A 22914-nucleotide genomic window follows, 5' to 3' on the forward strand; every position below is an offset into this window, starting at 1 on the left:
ATAATTTGAAGGGTTTCATTTATGTAGGAATATTATGGGGAATCTGGAGGGAGGGGTTGCTCATTATAATTTTCAAGTTCATTGATTTTGTTCTTTTGAGGACTTTCAAAGATTTTTTTTAGGAATTTCTTGGTAGATATTTGGGTTTTCTTAAAAAAAAATTAGGGGGATTTTTTGAAATTATTTTCAAGCAAATGCATGCAGGGTGGGCCTGCATGCCTGGTCTCCTCACTTCCCAGACGCATTATCATGAGACTTTGAGCTGTTTTCATTATTATCCTGGGATAAGAAAGCTGTTTTTCTCATGTTAATGTGTTAATCATCCAGCTGTCTGGAAAACAACCTGAAATAAAATTATTTATCACAGGAAACCAAATAAAAGAAAATGTTCGTCCTGCTCTTTGTTAGTTTTTGTGTTATTTAAACCCAGAGGAACACTGTGTGATTTCCAGCTGTTTCTGACACTAATTCTGAGTCAAACCACTCACTTGGAAATCAGGCTGACTTCTGCCTGATTGTGTGTCAGTTGTTGTGTACAGTTGGACTTGATGGCCGACCACGACCAGAGCAGCTGCTTATGTCTGCTCGGGTGAATTCCTGGCATGTTTGATATTTTCATCATACGACTACATAAACTCCCACAGTGGGTGCAGAAGCCCCAACTTTGGGGTATTTTTTCCTTTGTAAACTGTTCGGCAGCATCTGAAGTTACAATGAAAATAGCAGGAATGCCTTTATGATGTGCCTTCCCCGACTGTAATAAAGGAAATAAATGAGCAGGAAAAAGCCTACCTGTAGACCACCAGCTGACATCAAATATTTATAATTCAGCAGCCTATTGTGTTTGCTGGCCATGCTGTGAGATGGTGAGAGGGGGTCGTTGCTGTTTGTAGCTATTTAAAGCATGACAACAAGACAATAGATGGGATTTCAACATCCATGTGAGATATTCAAAAGACACTTTAATGACAGTTGTCAGTTCATCCTGACCAGCTGAGAACCAGTGGCCTTGCTAGTCTGTTCTGCTCCACATATGGAAGCTAATGTCCTACAACTATTCCCCATGCTCTCCCTTGATTTCCTATTTAATCCACAGGCCTTTCTAATTTAAAGGTACAGTGTGTAATATTTAGCCTAGGAACAAACTTAGCAAAATGCAAGAATACAAGAATATATAAAATAGTTTTATTTTTATTTGGTCCCTTCTGGGTTACTGTAGAAATATGCAAGATGCAAAAATCCAAGATGGTGGAGTCCATGAACCCTCCCATGTATGAATAAATGGCTTATTCTAACATTTTTACATATCCAGGTGATTAAACACTAATTCAGACAGATGTACTTATAATGTTATATTCTGTTTACTTTTGTTTTGCTAAATACTACTAGGCTAAATATTACACACTGCATCTTCAAGAAAAAAACCAAAAAGAAAATGTGAAGTTATGGCTTAAATGTTTTGACATTTTATCCACTAAAACCCAAATAAAATCATTAGAGTTTTTATTGACTAAAACTATAACAAAATGACAAAAATGTGACTAAAGTAAAACAGTATTTGTATATGAAGACGGAGAACAAATCTAGAACAGCTGCCAGAGTTAGCATTGCAGCAGTAATTTAGAGTAATTACCCATAGAGCAGTGGTTCCCAAAGTGGGGGTCTGGACCCCCAGCGGGGTCCTGGGACAGTGAAGGGGGGTCTTGGAATGCTTTCCAAAAAACTAAGAAAAATTTAATATGATTTAAAATCATGATTTTATTATTTATTATTAAAAAAAAACAGTTAAAATAAGTCCAACTGAAAATAAAAATGTAGTTCTCAAGTGATATTTCTGCTTAAATGTAAGTAAAAGTTGTAAAAAACAACTTAAAATGCAATTTTTCTACATGATGCTTTATGCAACATTGTGCTCTTTATCCCCCCAAGGAAAGGTGGTGCCCCTGATCTCTGATGACTTTATTTTGGGGGTCACAGGCTTGAAAGTTTTTTGATGTGTACGTATGGTCTACCGTTTAAGGTCAAGAATGTTAAAATCAAAGAGCAGATATGTCAGTGTATTTTACAGCCAAAGAAAAATCAGAAATCCAAAGTTAAGAAACGAAATGTTTTAAAAACAGGGAAGATGCCTGCCCGCGGTCCTTTATGGGAATACACATTAAAATTCAAAAACAGAAAACACAAAACAAATGATTTTTCATTTTCTGTTTTTTTTTAATCTCTTTTTTTATTTAAAATAATAATAAAAATGAGAAACAGTTTTGATTTTCATTTTTATTGTATTTATGTTAAGGATGATTGACACTGTTTTTCAGAATACCTGCAGCAGGTCACACATACAGGAAAGGAATGTTACACCACCAGTGTTCTGATCTTTGATCTTACTTATAAAATTCCAACATAAAAACATTTTTTTTTGGAGGATTACAAAAAGAAAACACAGGAAAAAAACCAGGAAACTAAAAATGAAAAATCTTTTTTTTTTCTTTCAATTTTTTGATTCACAATTTAATGTGAAATGAAAAACCTAAGGGGTCTTGTTATTTTCCATATTTTGTTTTTCCTTTTTAAAACAATAATTGGAAAAATACATGTTTCTTGATTTTGTATTCCTCTTTTTAAAGAAACAAATCTGTTTGCAGTGAATGCACAGGGAGTTATAGTTACAGAGCTTAAATGCACTCTAAAAACCACTAAAGTGAAACAAACAGGGATATCATTAACTTTCTATGACATATAGTTTTCATACAATCTGAGGCCAATAAAGACAAGGCAATGTGGATATTTTGCTCATTTCCTACCTAAAGGCAGCATGAAGAACATCAAACATTAGACAGGCTGAAGTTTTTGAGGAAATAGGAAATATCTAAAGTGATATTTAACAAGTAATTCCTGACAGAAATGAACAAATCAAGCCGGGTTTGTCACTGATAATGACTTTAACATGATGTAAAATATTTACCATGGCTTATTATGCACTAACAAAGTAACAAATAGATAACTGACATGTACATTGTTTTTTCACTTGTTATCTTTCTCATCTTCTGTAACCTTTCCCAACCCGCCTCCTTCTTTCCGCCACTTTCCTCCCCATTTCTTCTGGTTCTCTCTATTCCCAGCCTGTCCCCAGTCAAGCAGAGAATCGATTTTTAAACAGGCGAGACTCTGGGGACCAGGCAGGGAACCATTATTGGCCTCATTTAGGCTCCATTGCCACCACGATGGCTCCTCTAGACAATAGGACAGACTCTGTCATAGATACCAAAGCGTAAACGCACATTCCAGCCCAAAACTGCTCAGGCCAGCATTTCCTGTCTTCAGGGAGCGGCGTTTTAAGAAACTCGCTGTCGGGTTTGAGAGGATGGACCACGGTGGCCCTGCACGCTCGGCTAATACAGGCACATCCAGCACATTTCACAGCCGCGGGCAGGATAGGGGAGGAAGATAGTGAATGCGGGGACTTTTATTCATGCTATTTAGTGCATGCCACCTCTCAGTTTTCCATCACTACCTTCGTTTTTGTTCACTCTGCAACATATGGCAGTGTGCTTCCCCTGTAAACAGCTTCCACTGATTCCCCATCAGGGGATTGTGCTCCTCTATAGCAGGTATACGTCTGTCAGGGAGCTCAAGCGTGCAAAGCCAATCACAGTCTGACTCCTCTTTCTAAGGATTGAGAGCTTTCAGGAAATCTTGTGCTGAAGTTTATCCAAGACGGTCGAGCATCTTTTTGTGATCAAACTAATCTGATGAAGGTGTAAGAGCCACTTCAGGGTTGCATTACCAGCCCCTGAAAGCACAGATTTACCCTCCAGCTTGCTGTTTGTTTCTAAATTCCTGAAGAGACAATAATTCTTATCTGTTACACTGATGCTATCCTGAAACAAATCTGGTAGGTAGAAAGAGTGTTTGCATGAGAGGGGAGGTAATGCGGAGCACAAGAGCTCATGCAGGAGGAGCCTGGAGGTGCAAGGAGGAAACACGCACCCATATTTTAAACCAGCAAAGATTGTTTTTCTCAGAGTGAGGATGCCTAACATGCATGGTATTTAATGCAAGCATGAGGTCTGCAGAATGAAGCAGTTAGAGAGCTATATTGGCATTGCACTGAACACTTGGATGCCCTCTAACAGCAGCTGTCAATATCAGACTGTAATTTGGCAAATCAAGGACATTATGTTCAACACTTGATAGAATAAGAATCTATTGAAACAAATCAATACGTGTTTGGTGCTATTTTTTATTTACTTAAAGAGATGAGAGGAAACACTCGAGCAAATCTGCAACAATCCCCGACTGTGTTTCTCGGCTGAATGATTCACAACAGAGGAGCAGCTTATTTTATGGAAATGACTGACCTTAGTCCTCCCACATGTATGTGGTGGGAGGTTGTTTCAGGCCGCTCGAACACTAATAAAGGAAAGAGATGGAGAGAGAGATACATCGTGTATGCAACAACAGGTGGTACATCAACTACTACCACTACTACTACTGATTAAAATAGCAGTGAGATGATAGTGAGGCATCTTTTTCACAGAGTGGAACCTTTATATGGGATGAAGGTTGCTTTATAAGGAGACAATCTCACAAAAATAATATGTACATTGTTGTTAATGTGAGTTTTGTTGCAGTAATCCATTAGCATGACCTCTTGAGACATAATGCTTAAAAGCTGGATACATTAAGAACAATAAAAGCTAGGTTTCATTTGAAAAGTATTAGTAATATGTGCAGCATAGTGCATGCTAAAAAGTGCTAGTATTCAGCAATACAGTACAACCTCCTGTGTATTTCTGTATTTATGCAACACTTTTACAGTTGAAACTTCAAATTCCAGCCCGATCTTACCACATTCACTCTGAACCAGGCCTGGTCCATTCCTTTACATATATTCATGGGTGCAAGCATGCTTTAAACCTGATGTCTTTAATTCATTGGCTTTTATAATTAAACTCTAAACTCCACATTTGACTTGTTTTATAATAATTTTTTTTTTAGAAGAAGGCATCTTGTGTTACTTATTGTTTATGATAAGCAGAGCAGTGAGGATGAGGAGCTGGCGCACAGACATCCCTGTGCAACAAACCTGTGAAGCTGTTTGGAAAGCCAGCTTGTCCACTGTGACATTATAACACTGTGTGTTCAGGAGCGGTACCACTTTTTAACAGCTTTTCTCCCTCATTACGTTGCAAGCACACATTTAAAGAAAACAGCAATATAATTTTTAGTAAAAAAACATTTTTTAGTGCAGTTTTTAATCAGAGGTGCTCCAATAGCAATGTTTAACCTCCTAAGACTCTGCATGCACATGAGAGGACATTACATCCAGGGGATATGTTTGTATATTTTAGGGTTTATTGAAAGATTTTGGGGAATTGCTTTGATTTTTCCCTTTCAGCATTTTCATAGGAATTTAGATAATGTCCATGTATTTTTGTAATTGAATTGGGAATTTGGGGAAGGGATTGCCATTTCAATTTTTCAGGAATTTTCATGGAAGTTTTAGGGAATTTGTTGGATGTCTCTGTTGTTTTAATGGAATTTTGGAAAATATTTCTGTAGTTATTTTTTACAAATTGCTATGATTTTTTTTTTTTGGGGGGGGGGGGTGCTTTGATATTTAGGAAATTTGCTTAAAAGGTTTCAGGAATTTGCATGGGAATTTTTGGGAAATTTTGTACTGGAATGTTAAATTTTCACTGAAAGACTTGAGGACTATTTTAAGAAATTTTGGGCTACTTTCATGGGCTACTTTCTAAATATTTTTTTTAATTTTCAAAGACATGTAAGCAATTTCTCTTCAATTGTAAGGAATTTATTTGGATATTAGAAAGGAAAATTTCCAAGACATCTCTGTTCCAAGACAAGGCTGATGTCTTTAGTCAATTTTGTCAATTGAAAAGGAGAAACTAAAAATGCTTTCCAAACAAAAGCTTAGCTTTCAGGAGGTTAAATTAGCTATTAAACCACTGGTCGGCACCTAACTTCTGTTGGTCTAACACTCCAACTATACCAACATCTGCTCTCATGTTTGACTGTGAAAACAGATCAGAGTTTGTCCAATAGGTGACTTCTTCTTCTTGTAAATCAATCTCATTTTTAAGTAGCAGTTAGGTGGACTACATGTCTGTCGGCATTAAATTAATAGAACACAACAGATAAACATTATTTATTCATTTATAAACCAGTAAACCTTACTAAAGAATGTCATTTACATGTTTGTCATGGCTAAAAGCTTCTACAACTGATATCTGAAGCCGTCACATTATTTTCCAATAGGCAGTGTTTGTCAACAGGGCAGATACCAGCTGATACAGATGCTAAAATACTGCGTCAGTGCGTCCAATGTTTTTATTCATTATTGTTTAAATCAAGAACTCTGACCAGCTGAGCTGGGCGGCGTGTCTCCTAATTTGTGTAGTGGATCCACACCAGTGAAAGTTGTTCAGAAACTATTACAAGAAAAATAAACAAAACTAAAAAAAACTAGGAAAAAATATTTATGCTGCCATGTTTTATAGGATGTATTGACTCCCCACCCTCAAGCCAGACCTGGCCTTGACTTGAGGGTAGTGGTGATGGGTGCTGATGGCTGTTTGATGAAGTCAGAAGAAGCTTGAGCTAGCTACATTATAATGTTGACAAAATATTTATGCACATCAGGCTTTTTTTCTATATTATATAGGCATAAAATTAAAATGACACAGTAAGGCATGTTTGGGCCAAAAAATTGAGGCTTAAGTAAGGCCAGGATGTGGCCGGTAAGCTGTCTGAGGGCACCAAAGGGAGGGCGGACACAACCAAAGTTGTGCTCTGGACGTCCTTGCATATGACCAGAGGCATGGGAAAATAATCTTTTGAAAAACTAACAGAGTCACCTTTAGTGATACACGTGTGTGTCGGCATGTGTTGAGCTTGACTCAGGCTGCCCTCCAACCCCCCATTCAAGCCCTGTGTTGATGCACATCGGACCCATGATGAAACCTTAGCGCCCTACATGCCATGAGTGTTTATCAGAGAGAAAACATATTGAAATATCAGCTTTTTCTAGTATAAACCTACTGTGAGTCCAATTTGCAATATGAATACTCCATGACCAGTGTTTCTTATATACAAACTAAAAAATCTTAAAGCATTTGAAGTACATTTAATAGAATACAAAGAAAGGATGATACCAAGACGGCCTATACAGAGGTTTAACCTCGGCAAAGCTGGAAAATACCCCATTGTTAATTTCTTAAATAATAAATGAGCAAGTACATCTACATGCATAAAATAACTAGAGAGTAAAAACAAATGATCTAAATAGAGGAAATAAGAGAAACGAGCCAGTTTGAAAAGGAAAAAGAAGACTTTAAAGGGATAGGGATTCCTACAGATCATCAATCATGCATTTTTTCAACAAAACACAACAAAAACTAAAGCACAAACCTCCTGTACATATGACTTTAATGAAAAGCTTAGCATACCGAAGCTTGTTTTTCATCTTGTATGTGCTCATAGTGGTGTGTAGGTGTTGCTGTGTGTTTTTCAGGGTTTTTAGTCCATCTGTGTGTCAGCTCTGTTCTGGCTGCCCCCAGTGGGATGTGTACACTAAATGGGTGAGGAGAGGGTTGGCCTCTGCTCTCCATCAAAGGCTCGTATTGACTGGAAGCATGAGAGGGTCTCTGCAGCCAGTCATCCTTGGACAGCTGACAATGGGCCTGGGCTCGGGGGGGGGGGGAGTAGCTGAAAGCAATCAAACAACTGTTGGAGGAAAATGCTTCACTGGTTGGTGGAATGCGTCACGGACCTCCCTCACAACACGCCACAAGCTCTGCTCTTGACCGATCATGTGGACACAGATTCACTCCACCTTGAGGCTCTGTTAATTAATTATGCACACACGGTGATGCGTTGCATGTTCTCCAATGTGGCTTCTGTTTTTTACAGTATCTGTGAGTCTGTGCAAAACAGCAGGGGTACGGATTGGCTTAGGATGGTGTGGTAATTAATCTCACTCAGTGAAGAGGTGCATGTTGGGACCGAGGCAGGGCATAGCTCAGCGCACCTTCCTCGTTAACTCCAACCACCTATGGGCAGCCTCCGGAGATTAACGAGGGCTGCCCATGGTCAAACGCGGTCAAATGTGTGTTTTAACGAATGCTCACTCAGCCTACCAGCATACTTGTTTTTTTTTTTTAAAAACCCAGGCAGCGATTCACATTGCTGCTGCTGAAAAATGCTTCTGGGACCTGACTCACACTGTGACACATCTGCCACACAGCAGAGGGGAACGCATACACAAACACGCGCGCGAACACGTGCCGCATGGCTCAGACGCAGGAGCAGGTAGCTACACAGGAGTTAGAGTGTGCTGTGGCATTTACTCGCGATCTCGGCATGGGTCTGTTTGACACAGTGACACACAGAAACCCCTATGACTCATTCACTTGTTGTGTTTGTGAGCTCCTCTTTCTATTCTTCTTTGTCTTTCTCTTTGGTTGCTCTCCATGCTGTGTGGCATTTGATGCTTGCATAGCTAAAACCACAGATAAGGAGAGAATAACAGCAGATGCACATCACATTCACCTCTGAATAATCCAGACTTTCTCCTTTGACTCCAGAGCCTTACTCCGACTCTTTATTATCTCACAGTTTGTGTGTCTCCAAAGCGAATCTTCAAAGGTTACACTCTTGAGTCAGAGACTCCTAAAGCGTGTAAATAATGTAAAACGGCACAGAATGGCGGCTGCTATATGGTTCATACATATTCTCACCTCACAACACCTGGGTTATGATCTGAATGCAGCTAAAGGAAATGTTTTCCACCTGCCCAACTCTCATTTAATATGCAGTGGTTATTACTCATGTAATATTTATTTAAAAAAACTCACAACTGCTGATGTAATGTTCAGAGAAGAGAAAGGTTAACTGATTGTGGTAACAGCTGTGTACATTCAGTAATCTACATGTGGTCATACTCACATTTTAAACAGTAAGAAATGGCACAGTGAGTGTTTTTTTCCATCTTTTCTAAGGATACCATCATACCAGAATTTAAAACACCAATATGATACTAGAAAAAAATCAATACTAAAGCAATTAGAATGCAGGCAGGCCAGTTCAGCACCTGGGCGCTTCTACTGAAGCCATGCTGTGATGAATGCAGTACGTGCTTTAGCATTGCCATTCTGAAATATGCAAGGTCTCCCCTCAAAGAGAAGCTGTCTGGATGGGGGTAGATGCTGTTCTAAAATCTTGCGTGCTTTTCAGTATTGATAGTGCCTTTCCAGAAGATAGTGCAACCCCATACCATGAATGATGCAAATCATCTACGGTGTTCAAAAATAATGTCAAATTTTGATTCAAGTGACCACAGAACAGTTTTCCATTTTGCCTCAGTCCTTTCTGAATGAGCTAAGAGGTAGCGTTCCTGGATCGTGTTCATGTATGGCTTCGTCTTTGCATGACATGATAAACAGCTTTAACCTTCTGAACCCTGGGCCTATTTTTTTAGGTTTCTGCTTGAAAATAGCATACCCGTAATAAAATGGGTATATCTCTGCAACCACAAGGTCTATTTGAATAATTTTGGTGTCATAGTAAAGGAGAATTTTTTTTTCTTTAGAAAACAAGAAATTTTACAAGTGTAGTTTGGAAAAGCAATTTCTGTTTTTGTTATTCTTTGGCCTCTATCTCTCTGATACTTTGGTGTAGACTGCTTTGGCATATATCATCCCAATCTGTGGAGTCTCTTCTTTCATTTCAGATGTCAATCATGTATTCTTCATGAAGTGCCATAGTGGTAGAGCCAGAAATATGGCGAGTGGGTTGACACAGTGGAGCTGTGTGGAGTTTGATATGTCGTTATTCATTTACTTGTTTTTTGAGTTGTATTTGGGGCGTGTAAAAAAGGTTTATATAGTCTTATAGCCCAGGTTCTGCTGTTTGATTTTATGTGTTACATCACTATATTCTTTTATGATTAGTGCATTATTTCACACTGTATTTGCCAATGCCTTTCAAAGTCCCCCAATTGTGGGTCCTCCGGGTTTTTGTAGATGGCACGGCAAACTGTGTTGACAGACAATGATTTCTGGAAGTGTTCCTGAAGCCATGCAGTGATTTCCATAATGGAATCATCCCTGTGTTTAATGCAGTGTTGCCTTAGGGCCCAAACATCACAGGCTTCCAATATTAACCCTTGGCTTTGACCCTTATGCACAGAAATTCCTCCAAATCTTTTGATGATATGAAAATACATCATCAAAAGATGCAATTTTACATTGAGGAAAATTTAAGACACAGTTTTTGGCAGATTGGTGAACCTCTGCCTTCCTTAACTTCTGAGAGGCTTTGTCTCTCTAAAACATTTATTCTCACAATCTGGGTGGGGACTAGGGGTGCGGGAAAAAGTCGATACAGCATTGTGTCGATATTTTGATCAGTGACATATCGTATTGTATCTTCTGCCAAGTATAGATTTTTTTTGATTAATTGCTGATATGAACTGAAGTCTATGATACTGGATAAATAGCATCAGTTGCTTTTCTGTCCACTTGATGCTGCTGTTGCGCCCTTTGTCCAGGTCAGCAGAAGTGGTGGTAATACAGCAGGAGAAAGCTAGTACAACCAATATGGCAGCACCAGGGAAAGGACAGTAGGAATACAAGCAGGGCATGAACAACATGAACATAACACATGTCCTTGCAAGGAGTGCCGCATGAAAATAAAATACTGCGGTAACACGATAAAAATGAAGGTAAGACTAAGGCTATATCAGGTAAACAGTTGAAAAAAATTGCAAAATGTGTAAAATCGCAATCATATCAAATTGTGGCATAAGTATCGTGATAATATCATATCGTGGAGCCACTAGTGATTCCCACCCCTAGTGGGCACCCACAGTTGGGTTGATTGTTTTTGAGTCGCCAGATGAGTTTTCAGAACTTCTTCCCTACAGTATTTAATGTCACATTTATATATGCAGTACACATTATAGCCACATATAGGGGTGCTCCAACACAAAATAATGCTCTACCAGCCCCTGGATGGCAGAAGAGCAAAGGTCATAGTAATGCTTGACTAAGAAAAAGAAATGCATTTCCAGACCAGACAGCCACAGAAGGCCCAAGGGTCCGAGTATACAAATAAGCCTGTGTGACGGAGGTGAAATAGCTCCTTGAAGTCTTGTGAAACAGAAAGCCTCATGTCAGGACCAGATTAAGTCCGTAATTAACGTTAGCAAAGCTAGCACCCCAAGCTAAGCCAACTAGTCAAGGACAGTGCAGAAAACAGACTTGAAAACAAAAGTTGTCCACTTTGTATAAAGGAGGTCACCAGAAAAAAAAGTTAAACACTGTTCTAAAATGTTCCTTTTGTACCCAGTTCATTCAAGAGCACACATTATTAGCAGCTATAATTGTTTTCTCTTCAGTAGAAGTTATTAATTTGCTGATATTCATATTTAGCGGTGTGGCTGATCCCACTGCCCTTCTGGAAGCCTATGTGCAAGCATCAAGCAGGAACAGCACATGTTCAAGCTCTTCCTGTCCCTACAAGGAGGACCTTTGGTGGGGAGAGAAGCAGCAATAAACCCAGAGAAGCAGGTATCCATGACAACAGAACAGAGTCGGATATAGCATAAAGGAGGAGCTGGGGTGGAGGAGGATTGCAGAGAAAGAGAAAGCAGAAAAGCGTAGCCAGGCTAGAGCAGTTTGAATATGGCATCATGGGTGCAATTAGCCAAGAGCCTTCCTGAACTACACTTTTCACTTTCACATTACCAACCTTTTGCCAATTAACCTAATTGGTTGCAAAATGCTCCTCCCAGTGTTTTACTTTGGTACTACTTTGTCTGCATCCCTACATTTTGGGATCTGTTGCTTCTTTCAGATTGAAAATGAGCTATTTTTTTTTCATGAAATGGTAAAATGTCTCAGTTTCAACATTAGATATGTTGCTTGTGTTCTTCGTGAATAAATTATGGGTTTATCAGATTTGCAAGTCATTGCATTCTCTTTTTATTAACATTCTAAAGCATCCCACCTTTTTGGAATTGGGGTTGTATTTTAACTAATATGATTTCAAAAAATATCAAAGAATAAAACGTTTTGACAGCCTTAAACATGACTCTGAGGTACCAGGGAGATACTCCGGATGATTTACTTTCAGTTGCACAGTCCCACCGTCTGCATTCCTGGTCCTGTCAGGGCACACAGCCTCATCTTGTAAATGCTATGAAGATGTACTTTACCTAAGACCACAGTGCAGGCAGCCTTCAAATTGGATTAAATCCCTAAATCACATGATCAATCATCCACAGCTCACCGTGCCAAGATGGCGGAGGTTTTTTCCTTCTCTGCTTTAACATGTCACAGTAAAAGAGCGGGAGAATACTTGTGATTTCAGTTAGTTTGTGAGTCTGTGTGTCCTGCTCCCTGGAGATAAAACAATTAGAAAATGAAACACACAACCACGCAGCAGACAGAGTGTGCAAGCAACAAATAGCATGAGGTGATAATTGAATTGAAACACATTAGGGGAAGATGGGGAAAGATATACAGCTCTCCTGGGAGATGGAGTCCCACAACAGCGGCGGCACACGGTAAATTCTTCTGCTACTTTGTCAGGGTGAATGGGCAGGCGGTGCGAGGCCATGCCCTCTCATTTTCTGGTAAAAAAAAAAAAGCAGCAGGCAAACGCTATGTGTGTGATGATGTGTGCATGCTTCATGCATCGCTGAAGTGTGGATATCACGCCATGCCTCTGCGTGCGCCTCCTCAAACACACCTGCTCCTGACGCCTGGGAGGAAAAAACTTGGCTGTAGTAGCGGCACGAGGGACGCAGAGGGCTGTAAAACAAGATGTACAAAACATATCTGAACTACTTCTTACATCTGTACAATAGTTTTGCTGAAAAGTTATCCGAGGTATGCGTGTGCTTTCGCTTGTAGAGTTTTGAGGAGATATTTTCAAAGGGAACTGCGGCTCAGCATCATAGAGCTTTTTGCAGTTACCCTGGAAACTATAAAACGTGTAGGTTGTACTCAGACACCTTCACACAAGGCCATATGAGTGCTGGATGAATCAGTGCGGAGTTAATTTTGTCCTGAAATAAATGTTAAATGTGAGTAAACACTGTCCCCCCAATATGTCCATTTGAAGGGGAACTCTGAGAAGTCACTTTGACCCATCAGCCAATCAGCTTTCAACTCCTTAAAGTAGCTCTTTTGATTGCTTTAGTGCAGAAGTTTGAATAGATATGTGAATAGAGGAAATGAAAGGGGAATTCAGGGGGAGGAGAGGTGAGACGAGGTGTGTTTTGGGCTGTTTTGCAAAGGCTACAATAACCCTCTGTTTCTAGATGGCAGGATGGTGATGTCATGGCTGGCAGGACCCACTGAGTTTGTGAAGGCGTGACATGATCGGGACAAAGACGAGCGATGCTGACATTGTTCTGTTGAATTAGGCTGTGACAGGCCAGACCTCCATGTCCTGCAGCTGCAGAAGCAACCTGCCAATCATTCAGTCATGTAGAGTGATCAAGTTGTGTCTGGAACTTGTAATAAAATCATCTCTTTGGCCATTTTGACTTTATGGGACAGCTACAGTGCAGTGGAAAAGCATTTCCCCCCTTTCCTGCTTCTTGTTTTGCACATTGCCACGCCCAAATGTGTCAGATCATGAAATAAATTTTAACATCAAACAAAGATAACCTGAGTAAGTAAAAGAAGCCATCCAAACCTGTCTGGCCCTATATGCCAGATAGGAAAAAGTAATTGCTCCCTAAACCTAATTACTGGTTGTGCCACCCTTGGTGGCACCAACTGCAAGCAAGCGTGTCTTTCACATCACTGTGGAGGAATTTTGGGCCACTCTTTGAAGAGTTGTTTTAATTCAGCCACATGGGGGAGTTTTCCAGTGTTAACAGCCTGTTTAAGATCATGCCACAGCATCTCAATCAGACTAAAGTTTGGGTTTTGGTAGGGCCGCTCCAAAACCTTTATTTTGTTTTATTGAAGCCTCTCAGAGGTGCACTTGCTGGTGTTTTGGATCGTTGTTCTGCTGCGTAACTCAAGTGTGTTTGAGCATGAGGTCACAAACTGATGGCCGGCCATTTTCTTTTAGGATCTTCTGGTAGAGGGCAGAATTCATAAATCCGTAATTACGGCAAGTAGCAAAGTAGCAAAGTAGCAAAGCAGACCCAGACCATCGCACTACCACTACACCACCCAAAAAGTTCAACTTTTGTCTCGTCAGTCCACAGAATATTTTCCCAAAAGTCTTGGGAATCATCAGGATGTCTTCTGGCATATGTTAGATCATGAACTCTCACTTTAACTGAGTCAAGTGAGGCCTGCAGGTCTTTAAATGTTGTTCTGGGTTCTTCTGTGACCTCCTGCATGAGCCTCAGGTGAGCCCTCAGCTTTCCAAAAGATTTGGTAAATCACAGTTAATTCATGATTTAACAAGGATGGGGAATTACTTTTCTATACAGGGTCAGACCGGTTTGGGTGGCTTTTTCCCCTTCATACATAAAACCAGCAATTAAAAACTGCATTTTATATTAACTCAGGTTATATTTGTCTAATATTAAAATCTGATTGATGATCTGAAACATTTAAGTGTGACAAATGTGCAAAAAAAACAAAAAAGATATCAGTAAGAGGGTAAATACTTCTTCCCAGCACTGTTCGAGAAAGGCAAGAATAGTCCCCGCTGATGTCAAATCTTCACTATGAGGCATGCAAAATTAAGTTATCTTGAACCACTTGGTTTTTTAACTTTAGTTTTTTCGACAAAACTATTTAGCACAGCCTGAACCACACTGAACAAACCCAGCAGTGTTGGGAAATTGAATACCATGCGGCTGTAATGGTGTTATTACCTGTTTCTCCTTTTTTTTATTCTCCCTTTCTGCTTCTCTGTGTGTCGTTATGGTCTCTCTGGTCCTAGTGTTTCTTGACTTTTCAATTTCATACTCTTGTCATTGCATGTTTAGTTGTGGCAATTCCCTCCTTTATGCCTGTCTTGCTACATTTCTGGGAGAGTATTGCAGCAATTGCCGCAGGATGAGTTTATGTTTAAAGGGGGATATGGTCATTAGAATGGAGGGTTTCGAAAATCTGAACTGACCTCTGAAGAATTTGGACCTTTTAACGTGTTTCTGCTTGTTTTTTTTTTTTTTTTGTGAACATAGCGATAAAGTTGCAGTGGTGTTACAGCTGCATCTAAAAACACACAATTAGAACTGGCCGGCTTATCGGCAAGTGTTTCTAGAGGCTCTTTTAGGCGAACAAAAGAGGAGCCAATCCTTTAGCTGTGGCATTTGCCAGAATGTTATTGGCAGAGCGATGTTTATCGACTGAATGTTGTTTCCTCGTAGGATGTGATCGAGGAGCAGAGAAAGGCTTCTTTTAAAGCGGGCCTCTGCAAGCACCGAGTAAACACACACTGAGAGAGGCTCCTTTCATTAGCTATGCTAATCTGGAGTGCACATGACTCGCCGCAGACTCCATGGTCCCTCCTTGCTCTGGCTCTCTGGTTTGTGTCTCCACAGGCCAGGGTCCTGCAAGTCTTTCTGGTTCATTGGGTTGATTTGATATATGTTGTGTTCTCTTGATCCTATTCTTTGTAACAGATTGACAAATACATGGATTCTGCACCTGCTAATCACAATGAGTCTTGGTCTCCCAAATTCTCTTTTCTTTTTCATTCTGAGCCTCAGATGAGCAGATTTGTACCACACATATTAATATTGTCAATGTAAACCTACAGACAGCAGCAAGCTAACTTAGCTTAGCACAACAAATGTGTTCTAACAGTTAGCATAGCTTCACCGACAGCAACAAATTCTGCCTCAAATATCAGATCCTTTCCTTCAAAAAAGTTCATTTTTATTTCTTTAAGGATTGATAAAACACATATAAGCGTTGGTAATGTAGACCAATGACAGCAGTAAGCTAACCTAGCTTAGCATGAGCCAGGAGGAGGCAAATTTAGCATAGCCTTACTTAAGACAACAAATCTACCCCCCCCATCCTCCTGCAAACGCCAAATATCTAAATAAAGTTCATTTTTTGTTTTCTTGCTTTGAGTAGATGCAAACACACCAACATTGCTTTTACAAACCCAGTGACAGAAGCAAGCTAACTTTGCTAAGTTAGCAAAAACAATTGAGACTGGTAGAAACAGCTAGCAAGGCTCAATCAAAAGGCCACAAAATGCTCCAAGGAGCTGCTATGAATTTTAAAGTAATGTCTTGTTTAATCAATAGAATGTAGTAACATGCTAGTTTAGACAGGACCTAAACTACTCTCCATGATACCTGAAAATATGTTGGTGTAACCACATAGTTTTTCTAATCATTTTGGACTAGCTTAACCAGTGCTGGCTGATAGGATTTGTCACCTTCATACCAAGCAAAGCTTTCTGTTTTCCTCTTTTTCCCTTTTTGAGCTAGGCTAAACTCAAAGGCTACTAGCATTAGCCTTAGCATAAAGCAGTCATATCAATACCCCTAGCTAACTCTCAGTAAGAAACAAATCAAATACTTTTCCCAAACTGTTGAACTTCTCATTTAACTTGTAAAACATTTAAAACTCTAATGAGCTTTTCTTTGACTTCATTTGTTTAGTGTTTGCCAGTAAAGCTTTAATTAAAGTCCCATAATTGATGAGAATGGTAGCCTACTGCCACTGCATGGTTATCACTCTAAGTTCTCTTTGATGAGTGTGTTTCTTTTTTCATTTAACATAAAATTTATACAGCAGCAGCGGCTCTATTTCAGGAGCTGGCTATTAGTGGGTAATTACTACATGTTAGATTATGTCATTTACTCCAGAAGATGAGGAGAAGAGAATGAGGCACCTCCATCAATTAATATGATGTATGAGTTGATAAGGGATATGGGTGGGATATTTGCCGCATCTCTCCGAGCCACGAGGTGATAATTTGAAATTTCCTTCAAGGCCCCCTCCTATTTTTTAATGAAGCTGGCGATTAAAAGTGGTGTTTCTTACACATGTAATTATTTCTTTATTGATTCGTCAGCATCTCAGGGAATAGTTTCTGGTAAAATATATCCTTGCTGTGATAACACGTCTCAACTGCAATCATGGGAGAAAATCATTACCAGAAAGACCCCCTGGGGGTCTGTGCAAAATGATATGCTGATGCGAGTGACCAGTTGGCTATCTTTCTGTGTGTGTGTCTGTTTGTCCAGTGTTTCTTTCTCACTACAGTGTTTGGGAAATTACAGAACATCCTCCTCTCTGACACATACTCTTGTCTGGTAGTGACAATAAGGTACTTGATCTCCTGTAGCGGCAGTGACTGATTACTCTTTTTCTCCTTCTCTGTCTCCTGTCGTCTCTCCTTCTCCTGGCTCTTCTTCTTCAGGCTGTGAGGACGGGGGGAAGATGAGACCTCCCAGCCCTCTGCTGATCCTGCTGTACATCACGCTGTCCAGGAGTGTAAAGGTGGTCTCTAAGAGAGGCTCAGGTATTTACCACACTGTCTTTTGTACAACTTTTACTCTTAATCCTTCATTGCATGCACCCTTTATGTGTTATTTATATAACATTTTCTCTACGTATGCATTTGGGTACATTTGAGTGCTGCATTTTTTGTTATCTGCCAACCATCAATGGCTGGCACTGTCTTTGATTCAATTTGGAGGTTTCTGGTACATTTTATTGCATTGATATAATAATTTTACATGCTGCTGTTTGGTAAATGTTATGTTTGTAGTTTAAGACTAATATTGCATTGCACTTACTTGAATATATTTTCTCTCTGGTGTGTAATTAAACCCATTAACTACTTCATTAGGGTAATCCATGAACCAATGGTGTTCTCGGGATGTTACGGAGGCAGGAGCCAAAATATTAAAAATCATCATTTGTAATAGAATTGTTAAGATTACACATTTTTGTAATAATTATACCAACAACGGATTTGTAGGAATTCTAAACCATTCAACCATTTATTTCACAAAGTGTGTCAGTGAAAATTAAGTTGTAAACCATTATATTTTCTCAGCTATATTGAACATGTGCATTCTGGGTCCACCAGAAGGGAGACCTGGAGGGCACTCATCCACTGGAGTGGCACCCAGATGCACCTTCTTAAATCCTGTCCATTTGTAGGGCACCCTTAGAGGGTATTTTATCACATTTTGTCAACTTACATGGCACCAAAGTTGGCACCTTATGTTGTTTATCTACCATAGGGGTATCCAAGAGTGTGCTTTTGTGGCATTTTTTCAAACATAAGCCACCCACCCGCCCTATCTCTGGCAACATTCACACTAAAAGGCAAAAGTCACCAAATCTTTTTTTCTTTTTTTTGTTTTGCTCACATGTGACCCACATCTGACTTGTTTCTGACAGTGTCAACGACGCAAGTCACATTGGGTTCGATCTTTTCATACCAGACTCAGTCCACTTTTATATGTAATCAAATACATGTTCTTTCAGGATCTGACCACAGTCTGAAAGGCCAGACCGCATCGAATGTGACTTTGGTGTCACCCTGAAGCGACCGACATCACAGTTCAGTCAGGACGACTTTGTCAAGAAACACACATGATTTGCAGTTAGAAATATTTTTCTTTATTAGCAGTTATAAATGAAGACTTACTGCTTTTATTTCTATTTGGCGGTGTGGCTGTTTTGGGCCCTTCCACTAACCCACATGGCTAGCATCAAGCAGTAACAGCAAATGTTCCTGCCTTTCCTGTGCCTACGAGGAAAGCCTAAGGCAGGGAGAGAAGCAGCAAAACACCTAGAGCAGAGCAGGTATCAGGACAACAGAATGACGCTGATTAAATCAGAAGCAGAATAAAGGAGGAGCTGGGGTGGAGGAGGGTTGCAAAAAGCAGCTTTGCAGAGGGAGCAGCAAAGTGTAGCTGGACTAAAGCAGGTTAAATATGGCCACATGAGTGCTATTAGCCAATAGCATGCTTGTGTGAGATCAGTTGATCTCAGTTATATGCTAATGCTTGACTCTGTGGCCTAAAGCCAAGCTTTATTCTTATTTTATGTGCTAGCAGGCAGGATAACAGAATGAGTGGGAGTCTTGGAAAGCAACAGTGGTGGAGGTAGTCAGTGAGGTGTTGGACGTCATAAGTATTTAGGGTGACACTTTTATACAAGCAAAAGTTGAGGGGTGGTATCGTAACTGACCCATTTTTGAAACTGAGTGAATTTGAACATGCCGTGGTTATTGGTGGTCTTACAGGCATTTATGAAGGTAATGCCAAATTCTGACCACTTGAGGGTCATCATGTACTGTATGTATTTAAGTCTATTGTTTGGAAAGAAGACTAGCAGGTTATTATACAGGAAGCCTTCCTTCCCAGTACTGTGCTTGAATGACTCACACAGGAAAATTAAACGATGTTAAGCAATTTAGACATAAGTGCGTCATTCTTTCCTACGTCTCAGGTGAAGAGCATGCAAATCGATGATAAGTTCTACACTGTACCTCTTAGAATTAGCAAGACCTACCTCGATCCAGAGAGAGTGACAGCCACCAAATGATCCAATTGCTCAGTGACAGGGTCACTGAGGGTTACTGTGAAACTCATTTTGGCTCTAAATGCCAGCAAATTGAGCATCAATTGTGAACAAATGCAAAGGTCAAAAGAGAAAATGGAGAGCAAAAAGACTGAGGGTAGAAAGTTTTCATGATGGGAATACATATAGGGATTCAAGCTGCCAGTTCTTAACAGACAAGCTGCCATTACTGAGAATAAGTAGAGCCTGTGTGCTTCATTACAGCTTTTGTCGGTACTTCCATACTAGTTTAATCCAAATTTTCAGAGGTAAAACAGTCAGATTGACAGCTGTAATAAAGTAAGATAAGGCACATTTCTTTCTGCATTTAAATCCATATTTAAGTACAGGAGTGTGAATCCAGGTGTGTTGGGTTGGCTCTCATGCATGCTGATTACACCACTACCCCTGTGTCCATGTGTGTTTAGTTTGTACTGCAGACATGTGTGGGCATGTCTAAAGGTTTACGGACTGACCTTTGGATAAAGGTTTTATACTGAAAGGAGCACGCTCTGTAGACACAGACACAAAGAGCAGGAGAGCAGCTTATAAATGAATAATGTGCTTCAGCAAGAAAAGAGGATGGTCAGTGACAAAGAATGTAGACATACTCATCCATACACGGCAAACATAAGCTGCAATCAGTACCAGAAGAGGCGTATGAAAGTTCTTCCACTTATCTTCACTATTGTAAAGATTGGTGACTTGTTTGCAGGTCCGTTTGTTGAAGTATGGTGGCTTTTGTGAAGCAGAACTCCTGTTCAAGGATTCTATATAGTTACACTCTGGGGAGACTAACAAAAGACAAAACATAACAAGAACTAGCAGGCTTCTTTTTGGACCTGACATTGCCAGCAGAACAATAATGTCAGATATTTCTATCAAAAGTGCAATCACCCTTGTCATATAACGGCTTCCAAACTATTCCTGTGTCTTTGGAGAAATGTTAGAGTAAACTAATTTGAATACTCTCCTGTTGGCTTCCTTGATTTTATCCACTCTTGGCTCTTGATATTTACCTCAAGTTCCATAATCCAATCAGGGCTTGTATTTCTAATTGTCTTCTGACTGCCCTGCCTTTGCAAAAGTCAGAGTCACTGGAGGTGGTCTATGCTGGAAGCTGTCAGATATGACTGTGGTTGATTTCTGATGGTTTTGAGAGGTTTCCATGGTGACCATTTTTTTGCTCAAAATTCTCTCAAATTTGGCAACCGTTTCATGGTCATGACTTTTTGGTCAAATTTTGTAACATTTCTGTGGTGGTTTAATTTTTTTTGTTCAAATTTGGCCACAGGTGTAAGGTCATGAGCTTTTGGGCAAATTTCGAGTTGCTCCCCCATCGTCAGTTTCTTCCTCAAGTTTGGCGACAAGTCTTTGGTGACGACTTTTTGGTCAGACTTCAAGATGTTTCCGCGATGGTTCATTTTCTGGCCAAATTTGGCAATTGATCTACAGTCATGACTTTCTGGTCAAATTTTGAGTCCTACAGGGAGCGGGAGATTGATCGATTGATTTGTGCAGCGTCAGCAGTTTTACAAGCGTTGTGCTGAACCGTTGTGGTGAAGAGGGAGCTGAGCTGGAAGCCAAAGCTTTCAGTTTACCAGCCAATCTTCCTCCTAACCCTCACCTATGGTCATGAACTCTGGGTAATAAATGAAAGAATGAGATCCTGGATACAAGCGACTGAGTTTTCTCCGGAGGGTGGCTGGGCTCAGCCTTAGAGATAGGGTGAAGAGTTCAGACATCCATAGAGAACTAAGAATAGAGACACTGCTCCTTCTCATCGAAGGGAGCTCCTTGAGGTGGTTTGTGCATCTGATCAGGATGCCTCCTGGACGCCTCCCTTTGAGACCCAGAATGTGCTGAAGGGATTCTATATCCTGTCTGGCCTGGGAACGCCTCAGGATCCCCCAGTAGGAGTTGGAAAGTGTTGCTGGGGAGAAGGATGTCTTGGTTGACTTGCTCAACCTGCTACCACTGCAACCCAGCCTGGATAAGCAGAAGGAGGATGGATGGATTGTCTGTTTAGAGCTTTAAGGTACCAACTTTCCTCCCTTCCAATTCATTTCTAACGACTGTCCACAAGTCGTTGGGATCACGTGAATGCAAAGAACCTGGATGTTGTCATTCTATATTCACGTGTTTCAGTTCATGCCCAATATTCAATGTCTAATTTTACATCCACACATCATTCTTTTCCCCCTTACTCGATCCAGAGTTGTGGTTCACGATTTAGAGTTCTGCTTAGTTTAATGGAGTCAGCAATTGTAAAAATGAATATTTATACATATCACCAACTGAGTTAAAGTGTGAGACATAAGGCTGTCCTCCTGTCAGTGAAGTTATCCTGCTGATATAATCAGTCTCATCAGAATGCTCCATAAGATCAATGAACTCCAATGATTCAGCAGTTCTCAAGTCTCAGATCTATTGCATATTGATCATCCTGCTAAGTTACAGTATATGAACACTTTGGTCATCTAATCGTCATTACAAGCTTTCTATCTCATGGTTATAGCATAGTTGGAATTTAACTTGATCTTTGTCCAACTATTGACCTGTCCTTAATAGGTAATTGACTGCATTCATGTGTCTAATTGGGTTTTGGTACAGAGAAGAGTCATTATTGTGTATTGTGCACATCTGTTTACCTGTGTTATTGTGTGTTCTTACATGTGTGCTAACAAACACATACTTGAGTACCTCTGTGGATGTACACTCTGGTCCACTGAGGATTTCCATATAGATCAGACCCAGGACAGCACATCAGATCAATCAAGAGGCTCCTTTGGGTCCTCTAGTCAGATATCGACAGCAGTTAAGTCAATATTACCGCCCAGCTCAGAGGTCAAGAGGTGATGGAGCGTCACAGGACAGTTTGGCTACTTAATGGCACTTTGAGAGGCTTCTCTGTCTGGCTCAAGATTATAAATGGAAGCATGTAGAAAAGCAGACAAGCTCACATTAAAGTAGTAATCTGGGACATGGAGGCTGTCACTTCCTCTTTCCCTATTTTCATCTCTGCCTACTTCTTTTTCACACAAACAAATAAAGAGATAAAAACAACACCTTCAAATGCATATTGGCATCCCTATTTTAATCCAGGCTTTTTCCAGCATTGATTTGTGAGCTTTCTTTAAAAATATTGGTGGAAAATTTACATCAGAGGTAGAAGACTGAAAACTGCTTTCATTAAGTTTCTGGCTTGCAGTTAGAGTCTGATTTGGAAGTGAAAAACCTTGACTAAGAGCTGTAGTTTGACACCTGCTGGTTTAAATGTAAAATAAAATCCATCTGGTCTTTTTTTCAATGTTAGTGGTCAGTATCTTAACCTCCTAACACTCTGTGTATGTATAAAGACGTTCCATCC

The 22914-nt window shown here is 40.1% G+C and overlaps 1 protein-coding gene across 4 annotated transcripts in view; it reads left to right on the top strand.

Moving 5' to 3' along the window:
- il1rapl1a (interleukin 1 receptor accessory protein-like 1a) overlaps positions 1 to 22914 on the top strand; it is a 341975-nt gene that overhangs the window by 30616 nt on the left and 288445 nt on the right. For all 4 annotated transcript variants that reach the window (XM_041807356.1, XM_041807358.1, XM_041807357.1 and 1 more), the window contains exon 2: positions 17386 to 17487. In XM_041807356.1, coding sequence (XP_041663290.1) covers positions 17406 to 17487 — 82 coding nt within the window. In that variant the 5' untranslated portion in view covers positions 17386 to 17405. The remainder of the gene's footprint in view (positions 1 to 17385; positions 17488 to 22914) is intronic.

The sequence above is a fragment of the Cheilinus undulatus genome, linkage group 15 (genome assembly GCF_018320785.1).
Source record: "Cheilinus undulatus linkage group 15, ASM1832078v1, whole genome shotgun sequence".
Classification (NCBI taxonomy): domain Eukaryota; kingdom Metazoa; phylum Chordata; class Actinopteri; order Labriformes; family Labridae; genus Cheilinus; species Cheilinus undulatus.